At 40.3% G+C, this 15,133-nt stretch overlaps 2 protein-coding genes across 7 annotated transcripts in view; one reads left to right on the forward strand and one right to left on the reverse strand.

The window, feature by feature from the left end:
* Positions 1-15,133, reverse strand: part of wdfy4 (WDFY family member 4) — a 53,414-nt gene that overhangs the window by 8,838 nt on the left and 29,443 nt on the right. For all 4 annotated transcript variants that reach the window (XM_034681173.1, XM_034681172.1, XM_034681174.1 and 1 more), the window contains 12 exons: positions 13,477-13,554; positions 13,181-13,372; positions 13,014-13,092; positions 11,679-11,887; positions 9,943-10,091; positions 8,808-8,922; positions 8,475-8,560; positions 8,322-8,384; positions 1,631-1,673; positions 1,346-1,465; positions 1,124-1,247; positions 925-1,034 (listed from right to left, as the gene is read on the reverse strand). In XM_034681173.1, coding sequence (XP_034537064.1) covers positions 925-1,034; positions 1,124-1,247; positions 1,346-1,465; positions 1,631-1,673; positions 8,322-8,384; positions 8,475-8,560; positions 8,808-8,922; positions 9,943-10,091; positions 11,679-11,887; positions 13,014-13,092; positions 13,181-13,372; positions 13,477-13,554 — 1,368 coding nt within the window. The remainder of the gene's footprint in view (positions 1-924; positions 1,035-1,123; positions 1,248-1,345; positions 1,466-1,630; positions 1,674-8,321; positions 8,385-8,474; positions 8,561-8,807; positions 8,923-9,942; positions 10,092-11,678; positions 11,888-13,013; positions 13,093-13,180; positions 13,373-13,476; positions 13,555-15,133) is intronic.
* lrrc18a (leucine rich repeat containing 18a) lies at positions 1,763-8,274 on the forward strand. 3 transcript variants are annotated; one of them, XM_034681185.1, is made up of 4 exons: positions 1,763-1,878; positions 3,943-4,039; positions 4,125-4,239; positions 6,646-8,274. In XM_034681185.1, the coding sequence occupies exon 4, from the start codon at positions 6,650-6,652 to the stop codon at positions 7,466-7,468; it is 819 nt and encodes a 272-aa protein (XP_034537076.1). In that variant the 5' UTR covers positions 1,763-1,878; positions 3,943-4,039; positions 4,125-4,239; positions 6,646-6,649; the 3' UTR covers positions 7,469-8,274. The 3 variants fall into 3 exon arrangements, with proteins under 3 accessions (XP_034537076.1, XP_034537077.1, XP_034537075.1); XM_034681186.1 differs by having other exon boundaries at positions 1,791-1,944; positions 6,628-8,274; XM_034681184.1 differs by having other exon boundaries at positions 1,792-1,944.

The following is a 15,133-nucleotide window of genomic DNA, read 5'->3' on the forward strand; positions in this document are numbered from 1 at the left end:
CCTATGATCTGCTTTCATACCAAACAAGCCTTGAAACAGAAACCAGAGCATAGAAAGTAGCTTATATTGTGGTTACATTATTGGAAGATCGTCTTTTAAAGGAATAAATAATGATGAAGTCCGAGGTGTCAATGGACCCCTGGCTGTGCAGGAGGATCTGTGAGTCATTGGAATCACACTGAAGTCAAATTTCTGTCATTTATGTGTAAAAATGAAGACTAAACTTGCAGTTATCAGCAATTTTCACAAAGATAATTTGGTCTAAACATTAACTTTTGTCAGTATGTACTTTATAAATCATAACACTATCATTACATACATTATTGTTTACTGAAATATGTTTGTGAGTGTAGATCTTTGTGTGTGCATTGCCTCAGGACATGAGGTGAGTCCTTTGTGTTGTCTTTTATTACTCAGCAAAGACTTTATCATCATCATTTTGATGTCCCAACAAAAACATTTGCTGATATAGTCCCATCAGAATGTGGGAAAAAAAATCACATTTAAGTGATATCTGTTTTTTCTATTTCATATTTATATACTTTTCAGACATCCAACTTCCAAAATGTGAGCAGTGAGCTTGATTGATATCCAATGATATCATAATCCAATAATATATATCTTTTAAGATATGCTTATTTTTACCTCTTTCATTTTAATTGCTAATAACTTTTTAATAATTGATACTTTATAGGCTCTTGTTTGCTATATATATATTATTTATTCTTTTTTTTGCACTGTTTACTTTGCTACTGTGACACTTGAATTTCCCCGTTGTGGGACGAGTAAAGGACTTTCTTATCTTATCTTATCTTATCTTATCTTATTATTTCCATTGTAAGGACATGATCATGACCACTCACTGTTTAAGTATCTAGATTTAGGTCATGATACTCTAGTGGTGCCTGGTGTCCACAGCCTCACCTGCAGTGTCTGGAAGGTGTGTGAAAACGGCTCCATCCTGACGAGAAAGGAGGCCACAATGATGGCGGAGGAGTAGTGCGTACAGTAGTGGCAGCGTGAGGGCAGATCTCCTGCAGAGTAGAGATAATCTGAAATCAAAGTGGACAGACTAGCAGAAGAAAACATATTCAAAAGAAAGAGTAGATCTCTGAAAACATACCCTCACACTCAGTGTTCTCCACTTCTTCATATCTCTGGATGAACATTTGTTTCCTCTTCTCCGTCTGAGCTCCCATCGGTTTAGAGAGGTCACGGAAAGTTGCAGGATTTGATAGATCGATCGTCTATCAAGGACAGAGATACTTGTAAACACTCTTATCACCCCAGCTAGCCTCTAATAAATATAAATAAATCACAAATATATCATGTTGTGTGAGGTTACCTCTGCCTGGTAGTCAGCTAGGACCCAGGGAAAGACCGGGTACTGCATCAGGTCATTGTATGTCCTCCCAGCGATGGTGTTCAGATGCATCAGGTACTCAAAGTTGCTTATTTCCCCTCTCTGGAGGATGAAAAAAGTGATGAAAGGAGATCATAAGTACTTGCTCTGGTGATGTATATCACATTTTAAAGGAGGTTTATCTCTGTTTATCTCAGCAGCATCTTCTAATGTCAGAGGAGTTTGAAGTTAATCAAAGTGGATGTAGGGCTGAGTTTAATGCATTACCTGCCATTTAATAAGAGCTGTCTTCTCAACCACAGGAGTCTTCCTAAAACACACAATAAAAAAAACAAACCTTGAATTAGCATCAGAGGCTGATCACTGCAGTGCCTAGCAACACAAAGTTATTTTGCTTGCTCTGTTGCCAAGCAACTAGTGTTGAATTGTAACACAACAGAGTTTGTGGAGCAGGAAGTGAGTGAGGGAAGCAGAGATTGTGTGTACACAGCTGTAAGAGCAGTTACAGGACTGAGGTGAGCTACAGCAGGACGCATAAATAACGGGTAGAGACGTGGGGAAAGCAGCGCACGGTTCCAGCTGTAAGTTATGAAAACATACTTTAAGTGACACTGAGTTCATTTCAGTCAGTTTGATGGTCCAGTTTTTTTAATCAGTCTTTTGCGCTTTCTTTTGTTTTATGCTCATTTTACAGCCTCAGTCTGAGCAGTGTTTCTTACTCTGTTTGAAGACGATGGATATGAAACAAAGAGATCCGACTCTTAAAGTATTTTAGCTTCTTTTGGACGTGTTCTCTAAAATAAAGTTCATCAGTTGCCATCAAGACGTTATTTATTATCTGCTTTTCAGACTAATCAATATTCAAAATCTCCTTCTACAAATAGATCATTAAATCATCCACATGTTTGATATTTCTTGATGGACTTTGTTCGCTCTTTTAAGACTGATCATTTTATTCTCTTATTCAGACAAACCACTTTGTTTGATTCAGTTTGTTTATTTGTTTACCAGTCTGCCTAATTCACCAAACAACTTAGATCTTGTTTCATATTTTACCTCTTATGTATTTTATATACATGCTGCTTCAAAGTGCCCTAAGAAGGATAAATAAAGTTGTTATAACTGTCAACAGAGGCGAGTCAAATAAGAAACCGCGTCAGCTATTTGGAAAGACTAAGTAATAATTTGCTTGTACGGTGAGTTTTGAAGTAACACACACAGGTCAATGATTACTGGTGAAACAAGAAAAAAGGAAAAAGAAACATGTCCTGCTGCAAAGATAACACAAACACGACTTTCTTTTCCAGCTGTTTTTTCATTCAGTCAGGTTTTGTTCCAAGAGGTTTGTGAAGAGACGCTCATTAACAAACTCCTGAGTACAAACACAGCTCCGCCTAAATACCTTGTTTCTAGTTAAAGCTTCTCTGAGGAGATTTTGGTCTGTGTGGATTTAAGGGCACCTTGTATACAAAGCATCACATCTCATTTCTGCACTGATCCTCACATGTACACTACCAGTCAAAAGTTTGGACACACCTTCTCATTCAATGTTTTTTATATATTCTAATTATTTTCAACATTGTAGATTAACACTGAAGACATCAAAACTATGAAATAATCTGGTTTTGCCATTATATGGATTACAACAGTAGTCAAATAGGGCTATCCATTGTGTACTAACCCTACCTCTGAACAACACAACTGATGGTCTCAAACACATTAAGAAGACAAATGAACTCTTGACAAGGCTCATGTTAACTCAACCATTCCATGAGACCACTTCATGAAGCAGACTGAGAGAATACCAAGAGTGTGCAAAGCTGTCATGAAGGAAAAAGGGGGCAACTTTGCAGAATCTAAAATATAAAACATATTCTGGTTTGTTTAACACTTTTTTGCAAATTAAATAATTCCATATATGTTCTTTCATAGTTTTGATGCCTTCAGTATTAATCTACAGTGTTTCAAATAATTAAAATAAATACAAACCCTTGAATGAGAAGGTGTTTCCAAAATTTGACTGGTAGTGTATATGGCAAACCTTATTTGATTAAATAAACAAAATTAAAAAAGGTAAATCTCATCCTGCCAGTCAGACATCCCCCTCACTGTGAGTCTTTGTCATTGAGGACAATGTAAAAGAGGCTGTTTGTGAAGCCTGGTCTGACACAGACCCTGAGACTGTATTTAGTAAAATACAAAATGACTGTTTAGAAATATCCAGTCTTATCCCTGAGGGTCTCTTTTGTCAGTCACATGGAGGCATCAGCATTTCTTTCAGTCTGTTTCATAACCAGCTAAAAACTCCCCACTGGAGCTTTAATCTGCCAGAATTTATTCGAATAAACAAAACATTCATACTTATTAAAACTTTGGCTAAACGTCACATAAAGATGTTCACCATGTTTTTACATCTATCTAAACTAGTTTTATCTACAGGAGGAAAGTGTTTAACTGCTCCTGAAATCTCTTTCCCCTCTGTGGCAGTAACATGGTAATAAAGTCCTGGCGCCAAGCACCCCGGTTGCTTAGCAACGCTATTAAACAAGAGGAGCCTTGACTTTAACTGTTTGTTGTAGGAGACAAGGGAAATGTTGATCTACAGAAACAGAGCATCTCTGATCCGTCCTCTTCACTGCATCATCCCATGTTGTGAGGATTGTAAAGGATTACGAGGTATGTTCTTAGTTTAAGGTGCTTTTTGTGGTAGCTGTGCTCTAACAGTGTGACAACAGTAACAGTGTTATCAATCGACACACAGGTGAGAGGCTTCAAGCTGGACGGTCGGCTAGCAGATGCTAGAGCTGCTGGTATTGTTCTGAAACTGAAGACTATCACGTTCAGGATTGGCCCAGGAGAAAAGAAGATAAAATACAGTGAGTACAAACATTTATTTAAGTTTCAAACAAAAAGGATTTCAACTGAGAATGAAAACTTAATGTAGTGGGTTAGATCAGGCCTGGTCAGGTACATCTTTAAGATAGGCCTGATTTGGAAAAGTGCCAGGAGGCCTAACTTCTTTCCAGTTTGGAAGATCAGATTTAGTTATAGTACACCAAACTATTCTGTCACGAGGCACATGTCTTCTGTGAGTCTCGGCATCCTGACACTGTCCGAGTATAATTCATGGACAGTGTCCTCTGTCTACAAATACAGAACAAACATTCAGTTTACAGAGTCTAGAGCAGGGCTTCCCAAACTTTTCAGCCCGTGACCCCCAAAATATAGGTGCTAAAGACTCGTGACCCCACTGTCCCTCAAAGTGATTTAATGTGGCTTCATGTAGCATGTCTGCAGAAAATTAGCCTACCTATATGAGCATGTGGCTGTGTTTCCTGTGCCTTTATGAATTAACCTGCTGCTACTGATGCTTTTGATAATTAACTGTTCACTAACCCAAAACTTAGGAGTCATCTGGCAATAAAGCAAGGCAGAAAACTCATTACATTTTTTTTATTTTCATTGATTTATTTCACATTTAGCTGCTATTTTTGTTGATATTTTTTTTACTATAATGGGTAAAATGTACTATTTTTAGATAACTTAAAAAAAGTAAATTCTGGAAGATAGCTCACAACCCCCCATTTGTGTATCGCGACCCCCCAGGGTGTCCCAACCCACACTTTGGGAACCCCTCATCTAGAGGCCTGACATTTGAAATGTATTAAAATGCATCTGTCTAATCTAAGAAGGGAAGTCCTTCTAATCTATAATCTGTGACCCGATCTGCTTTGACATCATGGGTAAATCATTTCCATACAATATACTTTTGTTTTCCAAACAGTGGACAGAACTAATGACCTGAATGAACAGTCTGTGTAGTGGCATTCCCTGTGGATGTCAAAAGCAACAAAAGAACTTAAGTCTGACGTGAAAGACAGGAGATGTAATTCAGTTTAAAATTGATGAGTCTAGAAAGTTTAAATGACAGTGTCACACGGTAGAAAAACTATATGCTGCTGCACCCGGCCCAGTTCTCTGTCTCACTCTATTGTTTACTGCACGTTCCACAGGACACGTGACTTATTAACTTAAAGAAGAGATGTTTAATTTGAATTTGTTGTTGTTGTATAGTGACCGAAAAATGGCAAAACATGAATTTAGAGTTCTATTTAAATACAACATCTGAAGACATGAAGAAAGTCTTAAACTCAAACAGTGATGTTGTCTCTGTGCGGCTTGGTCAATGGTAGGAAGTAACATCTCTTATTATAATTTTGAAAACAATCTTTTCCGTGACCTTTGTCATGTTTATGTTTCATATGAATGATTAAAAGTCTGGATGTGGTCATTGAGTTGGTCTGGTTTGAGGCGCAAAAGGCGACTTGAAGTGAACTGTTTCTCACACCAACAACTCCTCCTCTTGTCCAATATCTCCTGACCAAATTATTTTGTAAAACTACACTAAATCAATCATTGCATTTGGCCCTGAATGTGTGATCTAATTGCAGGCAATAATTTCATGCAATAGTTTTCTATAGGAGGTTATAATAGGAACAAGCACCGGTGGATAACCTCTCTCATCCTGAGGATGATGAATGAGGCGAGAGAGGGCCTTGGGGTGTAACACAGACACAAACAAACACACACACACAAACACACACCTTGCTCTTTTAGACAGGGAGGGGACAAGAGCGAAGCCCTCATCACACACCATACACCTCCTAACTATCATTTATCAAAGTCCTGGTTTGACTCTTGTGCACACACACTGTACCATGCATTCATGTCTGTAGATGCACCTGCTTCACACAGACACACATAGACACAGACACACACACAGACACACATTCTTTCCTAGCCTGAAAAGAGCCAAACAGCTCAATCAGTTGAACGGTAAGGGAGGATCAGCACTCATTTGTTTCTGCTGTATTACCCAGTGTCGCCTCTCTCCTTTTGTTCCCCTGCATTAGCCTTAATTAGAGACTCATGCTCTTAAATACACCCATGGGCAACACTGGGTGAGCACGCACGAGTGCAGACATACAACTGCGACACACACACACACACACACACACACACACACACACACACATACACACACACTGCACGAGCGCTGATACCACCAGAGAGCATGCTTTCACTACTGCCCTGGGCCATACATAAGCCCTTGAATAAATCACATCAGCCTTACACACACATACTTACACATAAACATACACACAACACATTTATATGCTATAGAACTGCATGCTGGTAGATTAGACAGCCTCTTGGGGACAACTATCACAATAAAGAGGCTGGGCTGGATCTAAACTGAACAGGTTTTCTCTGTGTTTCAGTGCCATGCCCAAAGGAAAGGGAGCCAAAGGGACAAAGGTGACGCTCCAGACTGCCAAAAAGGCAGTACGGATAACCCAAGATGGACGGCGTAGACTCACCCTCAGCAAGATGGGAATAATCACTTTCCCACAGTGTCTCTTTAAACTCACCAACGTGGATGAGTTGGACCTCAGCCGCAACCTGATACAGAAACTCCCAGAAAACATTGGGAGCTTCTCATCCCTCAGATGGTTGGATCTACACAGCAACAAACTGGAGTCTTTGCCTGAGTCCATCGGTAACTTGGTGGGGTTGACGCACCTCAACCTCTCTAACAACGACCTCACATCTGCAGGTTTACCCTACTCACTGGGTTCTCTCACGAACCTGAAGAGTCTTAATCTGGGGTTGAACCAGCTTGACACTCTACCTCCCTCTATGGCAGGTCTAGACAACCTCAAAGAGTTAGGCCTGTTTGATAACCGCTTCACTAAGCTACCAGAGTTTGTGAAAGAGTTACGCAACCTCAATAAGGTAAACACAAGAAGAAACCCTCTGTCGTACGCTCAGGGAGAAAGTGAGGAGACGCTGAAGGAAAAGTCTGAACCAGAGGAAGAAGTGTATCTGGTTCATGAGAGCAGTCTATGTAGGAAATGCTTTAAAAGATGCAAAGAGCAAAACGAGGGGTTTTCAAGAGGAGGAGGAGGAGGAGGAGGAGATGGTGACATGTGTGAGGAAAAAAGGATGAGGACTTACAAAGGACTCATGGTGCCAAACTCAGTGGCTGCAGTTAATCAGGATGTGTGGAGAATTAGAAAAGTGGAGCACATGCAAGTCAAATAAAAACAGAGCTGCTGGCTTCATCTTAACCTCGTCATCAAGCTCAGTTCAGATCAAAGATTCACAATGAGACTAAAGGGTTTAAGAAAGCTGCAGCGGTGTAAGAAAAAAGGGCACATTCTCTGTTTAACACGAAATCCACTCGTAGTGAAGTAAGCTGGTCAGTTAGATACAAACTGTAAACTCATCATAAGAGCAGAGTTTTTGAGGCAGGAACAAGATGATCACTTCATCTATGTATTTGAGGAACAACCCTGTCTGTATGTTGGCTGCTGTGTATTTTAAGCCATTCAAGATCACTCCCTCCTCCTCCACTTGGCACGTGGGTGGAAAGCAACAGTGGCCAATGAAGCCAGGGATGAATGAATGAATGAATATAGTGATGTAAAAAAACATTTAACTTCACTTTAAAGTTTTATAACAGAGATGACTTTCTAATGCAGAAACAGATAAACACATTAAGCCTGCAAAGCTCTGTAAAAAGGTGGAGGATTTCATTGAATGCTTTTCTTGTCTCTCTAATCTTTATGTGCATCTGAGGCAGCTCAGGTCTGCACTGGGTCACAAAGACACACAGACCTGCTGCTATATGCAATAGGCTCCATCCATGACGCAGAAAGCAGACAGTGTCTCTCGTTATTTCATTGTAGTGAACTGTAAAGTTTATAAATGTTGTGGACCAAGTTTCATCTCATCCAATCATCAGTCTTTTGTCTGAGCTGGCTTAAACATTTGATAGTATTTGCACAGTATTTTACTTGATTTCACTGAAATTATTTGGATCAAATAAAGGAAAGCGTGATGTTCGACTTTGAGTATTGATGTCTGTTGATTGTGAAAAAATGTCCAAACCTACCTGGCATTTGCAAGGACCTCAGCAACCCCTCTTCCTTTTAATGCTGGCACCACCATGCAAAACCTGCAGAGAGGAAAACAATAAAGATTAAAGTTAGACTCCTGAGAACTTAATAGATATTTTTAAACCATCAAGTCTTTATTAATGTGATACCTCTTATATGCAGAGACTTGGTCTCTGTTCACAAACACCAGGAAGGCTGAATGTCCGTTTTTCATGAACACCTCGATGGCATTATCCTGATGGAAACAGGGAGGCAGAGTGGCACTTTAGACACAATCACATTTGACAACAGATTCATTTAAAAGACAGACTATGCTTACTGATTCTCTCAGAGACAAACTCACTGAAAAGTCTGTCATAGCAGGTCAAATTCACTGACATTAATTATAAACAAACAGTGTGAAGGTATTTTAGGTAAATCCTGTTTTAATATCAGATGCTATTTTTGTTCAAGGCCTCACAAGTTACATTTAGCACTCTAACCTCTAAAAGGAAACGCATGAAGCGGGCCTCCTTGATGTCCTCATAGGGCCAGTGTCGACACCTGGCTGGCGGCTGCTCTTTGTTCAGCATGGAGGAAATAAAGGAGTCCCTCACACTGATAGAGGAAGAGAGGGCAGAGAGGATAACAGAGGAGAGGTTTAGACAACTGTGCAGAGGTGGAAGCTGATTAAGTACAAACTTTGTTACTGTGATGAAGTTGTTTTCAGTTACCTGTTCTTTGCTTTTAATTTTTTTCAGACAACTTTTTCACAAGGGAAACAAAAAGGACTGAAGACCAAGGCCAAAATGAACAAAAGAGCAAAAGGTGCTGGGTCAGCTAAGCAATGGGTCGTAGCTTCCAGCACCTCCCTCTAGACTAAGAACCAAAAACTAGACCTAAAAAAAAAAGCAAAAACAGGTAACTAAACTAACAATAGTCTACAACCCAAACTAAAAAAGAGGGGAAAAAGAAAAGTAAGGAGAAAGCAAACCAACACTCCACATGCTTCTCCATGTGTGTGTCAGAGATCTAGCCTCAGCCTTCTCTGCCACTCTAAATCTCCTCCTCCAACCTGAGTGTGTTTAGGTGTGCAGCAGGCAGAGGGAGGAGGGAGACCAGAGAGACAGTGAGAGAGAGAGCTGCATGTTATCATCTACATTTAACAAAATGACCATTATTTATTCTCTTTTCAATTATTACATTTATTTTATTTTGCATTGTGAGTGCAGGGCTACCAAAATAAGAGCTGATTTCAACCCAGACAGTATGGAAATACATAGAAGATATGCTTCCTTGGTGTTGGTATCAGTATGATAAAAGTATAGTTTACTTTTATTCCCCCAATGATTGAACTTTGTAATTTCCCTAAAATGACATGTTGTTTAGTCATCTTTGAACAGAAACAACCTTCAGAAACATCCTTCAGGGAGCTGATTTTTACTTTATACCATGATGTCATTTTCTCTTATTCTTTGGTGAAGGTAAAATAAAAAATTCAACTTCTTTACTTGAGTATTTTTTACACCTATCTGTACTGTTACTTAAATAAAGAGTGTGCATACTATGCCACCTCTGTAATTGAGGAGTTAATGTGTGCTCATCAAAGTGCATGTTGTGCTGCTGTAAAGGCTGTACCTGCTGGGATGGTGTTCCCTGCAACAAACATCTCCAGCAGCACTGAGAGTGAATCCGTCACACAGGAGCAGGCTCTCCTTCCCAAACAGCAGCACCGCCTCTGACACTCTGAGACCGCTCACCATCACTACACACATCTTAGCCTTTACCTACAGAAAGAGGGAGAGAGAGACAGAGAGAGAGAGAGAGATACATTAAACCCTATGTGAGAGGCACAACACATCAGCACTTTTGTCTCCAGGGACATGACATGGCAGCGTCACAGGCACTTCAGGCTTTACTTGATTGATCATTTTAATCACATATTCTAATCATTATTAAAAAGACACAGTTGAACACTTCATTATCAAAGCTGATTGATGGGGAGGACGAAACCCCGCCCCCCTTTTCAGCTGCGTGACGGTGTGTTTTATCCAGAGCCAAAGTGGACCCACACGCCGCTTTCAGCGCAGGTCATTGCGAATGCTAACTGCATTGGGATAATGTGTGGCTAATTCTATTGTCTCCCCTCATTTCACAGCGAGTGTGTGCACCTGGCTGTCTCCCTGTGTTGGCCCTCCTGCAGCCCTCTGGGACACAGCGCCCAAAAACCATATGGGGCCCCAACACACCCGGAGGCCCCTCACAATTTATACTAATCAAATCAGACCCCCCTACCCCCAGACACGGAGTCACACTCTAGCTGGAGGAGGAGACGGCCCTGCCTGGTCATTATTAGGAGAATTAGTCACTGCCACACACACAATAGGAAACCTGCTAAGTGATCAGAACCTCTCGACTGAATACACACACAGAGTCACGCTGTGATGGATAATATCACTTGTCATATAAGAGGGTTTAAGAGGAGTCGAGGGAAGCGAGTCGCGGCTACATTGCACAGAAATCTTATATTGAGCTATATCATGGTCAGATTTTGCAGCAGCATCCGTCACTGAATACAAACTGGCACCAGGCACACTGTCTCCAACAATGAGAGTAAAAAAACAAGTTACATTTATTGTTATGAAAGATTAAATACATAACAATAAACTTGTTTCCTTATCTTTTTACTGTGCTCTGGACAGAAATGCGTTATCAGTCTGTGGGTGATTTAGCTGATGATGGGAAGAAGGAGAGAAAAGGAGGACTTTATTGACTGAGAGCCTAATGTCAGACCATTGATTTCTCCCCACACACATTACTGTCATAATCACACTATTGGCGCTGGCAAGCTAATTATGAGTGGGTCTCCCTTTGTGTGTTGCTGTGTGTGTATGTAAGCCCGTGTGTGTGCGTGCATTTTTCAGAGCTAATGACTGTGTTCATTTGACAGGAAGCTCAGCAGGACTCACACACTGAACCGCTGCAAGTCAACAGGACACACTTGCACACATCACACACTTACTAAGCGGATGTAAGACAGCTTGCATCACCTCCTACTGTTTTTATTAATACTTCTGTCAGAAACATTAAAAGCCGCGGCTGGTTGCCGGAGCGATGAGAGTCCCTGTCAACATGTGCCTTGCTTTCTAACACACTGGAAGAATGAGAGGAGCTGAGCTGGGCCTCCACATTAAAACATTACACTAATGAGGAAAGATGAAATTCTGATAGCAGCGCTGGGCTATTGGAATCCCTTAGTCTACATCAGATAATTATGATTGTGAATATTAGCAGGCTAAGAAGGAGTTGTGCTTGTCTTTAGGCATGTTGTTTTTAGCCGAGACATAACAACACGGCCCACTGCGCTACCATACCTCCTCTCCAGGGTCCAGCTCCTGCAGGATGATGCGTATATTCTGGCAGTTTGATGTTTGAGAGCACGATTCAGGAGATTTAGGGTGACTCTCCGTGGCAGCAGGAGTCTCATTCAGAACAGGGAAGAAGGTCAAGTGGTCACAATCCTGTCCTCCCTCCTCTTCATCCTCCACGGCCTCTGCTCCTACTTCACACAGGATCTTGGGCTCTGATACAAAGATAAAAACATTTCCCACTTCACTTACATTTATTTTGAATAATGTAGTATAAGTACAATCTATAAAAATTCACAGGCGTTCATGAAGTGTCTTGTTATTGTCAACATACTTTACTTTTCTGAGACGTGAGAAAATAGTTTGAAGAGCTATAAATCTCAACTGGATCTGCTTAAATCCTTTACATATTTGTGTTCAGAATACTTTGTGTCATTCTCTCATGCACAATAAAATTATGAAATGGTCTTTAGTTTATAAGTGAACTGAAGATCCCACGCTGAAATAACTCAAGCTTTGCAAGATTCTTGATCCAGGAACAAAAGGATTTTAAAATGCATTGACTAAAACTGAGGAGCCAGACTTCGATACTGCTCTGTACTCTTTTTTTCTGTAAGCTGTGTAAACACACTGGAATGAAACTTACAGCTAAGACAAACGAGACACAAGACATAGTGTTGAAGCTGCAGGAACTTTTAGCAGGTCAAAAAACGTGTGAATATGTTTATATAGTAACCTTGTAATACTGTACAGTTAAGATACCTATTGTTACACCAGTGTACTGAAAAACACTGACATGTACAGAAGAGTAAAGATAACCTTTTATTAAATGTTGAGCTGCTCCTTCTTTCTGTTCCTCTAAAAGGTTTGTACATTTCTCACATGTGGATTAAGCATTTCACCTTCCCTGTTTTTGAATGTGTGATCTTGTTTGTTCTTTGTCTGGATTGATTATTGTGTATGTGTTTTATGTTGGTTATGATCCCCCCCCTCATGGAAAAAAAACTGGTGCTTCCTATCTCTTTTTCGATCTTTTCCTGTAACTGCAAAATGTGTATTTTCTGCAGAGAAATCTCATCTTGTTTTCTTTTAGCAATCAAATTCATCTCTTTTAGTAAATATTTTCATTAACATGAATTATCTCGTCTGACACCGTACCCTTGGCATTGAAAGGACATCAGAGAAATAAAGGATCTTTTTACTGATGGACTGGTTTTCTTTTGTAGGACATAAAAATGCATCAGTATTAATTTCAGTCTGTGTCATAACCAGATAAAAATGCCACACAGAGGCTTAAAAAGTCAACTAAAACATACATAAACAGGCCACATTTCACCTTACCTGCATCACCTTCTGTTTTGTTTTTGTTCTCCTCAGATAGTCCGGTCCCTAAACTCAGACACAGCGTTCCCAGAGCCTGCTGTAATAAAGAATGGCACTGTTAAAGCTTGAACACAACATCAAATCCTCAGGCTCCACACTTCCCACGTCAAACTGAATGGCCTTACCCGTTTAGATCGCCTCAGAGCTTTTCTACGGATGCGTAATCTGGTCCTGTTGGGTCCCTCGGCTTCATCTTGCACCCAATCTCGCCTCAGTAGCACCCCAGGGCCGGGGCCGAATATAGCCCTCTCTCTCAGCAGCTCAGACTCCACATGCAGCCACTTTGAGCTCACACGCTCCCACTCACTGGTTTGTAACTAGCAAGCAGAAACAGAATGGAGGAAACAAACAATTACAGATCAAATTCCGGCTTTAAATCAAGACTTCCTTTAGTGTATTTAATGTAACATTTGAATCAAACCTGTAAGTGGTTTGTCCTCATAGCCTCAAACATGTTGTGGCCTCTCTGTCGATGTGACTCCATATAGGACAGAAACTCCTACGATGAAATAAAAGTAACGTGATGGGTGAAAATTAAAAGATGCAGCCGAACAATCTCTCTTCCTCTAGACTCATATTGTACACACACACACACACACACACACAAAAACACGCAGCACGTTCAGAGATTGTAGATTCATAATGGTATTGTTGTTTCCTCATGCAATTACGATGCATTCATACAATTACATCTGTTGTAAATTGCATTCACCGGGCAAAATAAAGCTAGTGGCTACAGTCCTACAATAACCCTGTCTGGAAATGTAATCATTTGTTGGTGTGATCTAATTAACATAAACATTAATATCACTGAGCCACGCCACAGTCCAGGGCAAGGTAAGAGTGTGCACCTTTATTGTGCTGTGTGTGAGTGAGTGTGTGTGAGTGTGTGTGTGTGAGTGCAGCAATAAAAAGAGGAAAAGAAAAAACGGAAAAACCCAAAACAGCGGCGTGTTGACACTGCAGGATGCTCGTGTTCAGCAGACACACAGGGATCATATTCTGACTGTTAACTGCTTCATTAAGCCCATCATCACAGCAGTGCTCGCTGAGAGACTAGTGAAACAACATGTGTCCATCTTCACAGCTGACCCAGGAAAGCCATTTAATTGACTGAATGAACATGCAGTAACTCTTACTATCGAGTCTTATTTACCGAGCTAATTTTGTGTTTTGTGGTGTAACCCCATGAAGGCAATAATTGATTTCAAGTACAATAATAAAACAGCTACTTCTGTACAAGAGATGCAGAAAAGTCTGCATCATTTCAGAATGAGCCAGAGCCTAAAAGTTGACGACAAACTTTGACAAGCCCTCTGGAGAATGGAAATTTGTTTCTCTAAATGACTGACTGCCGATCCAAATGAGAAGTTGTGCCGGGGAAGAAATAAAGGAGTAATTTGAGGGGAGATTATAGAAATATTACACACAAAAAAGAGAGTAATAATGAAGTTTGCGACTAGAGCCGTGTTGCGACAGATAAACAGCAAGTCAGCGTCATCATCTCCTAATTTCATTCCTTCATTTGGACAAACATAAGTAATATATAGCATTAATTACCCTATTTAGCAGATAGGAACCTCATTGGCTTTTTAAATGCTGCATTAAATACATAACTCATCTCTTCCCTCTGCAATTAACATCAGAACATCACACTCATTTCCATTTTAATGACTTCCCAACAATACGCCACCTTTGATGATAAGGCAACATAATGTCAACTTCATTCTGGGCTGGCAGTGAATGTGTAATGAACTTAACGTGATCATTAGTGCTGTTAATTATCTTTCTAATATGAGGACACAGATATGATTATGGAAACTGCATTCGCTGATGAAATAAATCTCTAGAAGAATTGCACTGAAGCATGACTGAGGACACAGTCTGCCTATCAGTCTCTGTATTCTCATTCATTACCTACAGTGGGCTTTAAAACTCTTATTTTGTGCTCATAAAAGTAAATATCAGACACTCGGAAACTACGAGCGAGGCTCTGTACAAACACATTACGATGGATCCAGTGACCGAAAAGAGACACCCCACAAGCTCATGACTTCCCAACCAAAGGTCATAAGTTG

Source organism: Notolabrus celidotus, chromosome 4 (genome assembly GCF_009762535.1).
Source record: "Notolabrus celidotus isolate fNotCel1 chromosome 4, fNotCel1.pri, whole genome shotgun sequence".
Lineage (NCBI taxonomy): Eukaryota > Metazoa > Chordata > Actinopteri > Labriformes > Labridae > Notolabrus > Notolabrus celidotus.

Coding starts and splice junctions, on each gene's coding strand:
- lrrc18a (XM_034681185.1), top strand. CDS start 6,650: ATGCCCAAAGGAAAGGGAGCCAAAGGGACAAAGGTGACGCTCCAGACT.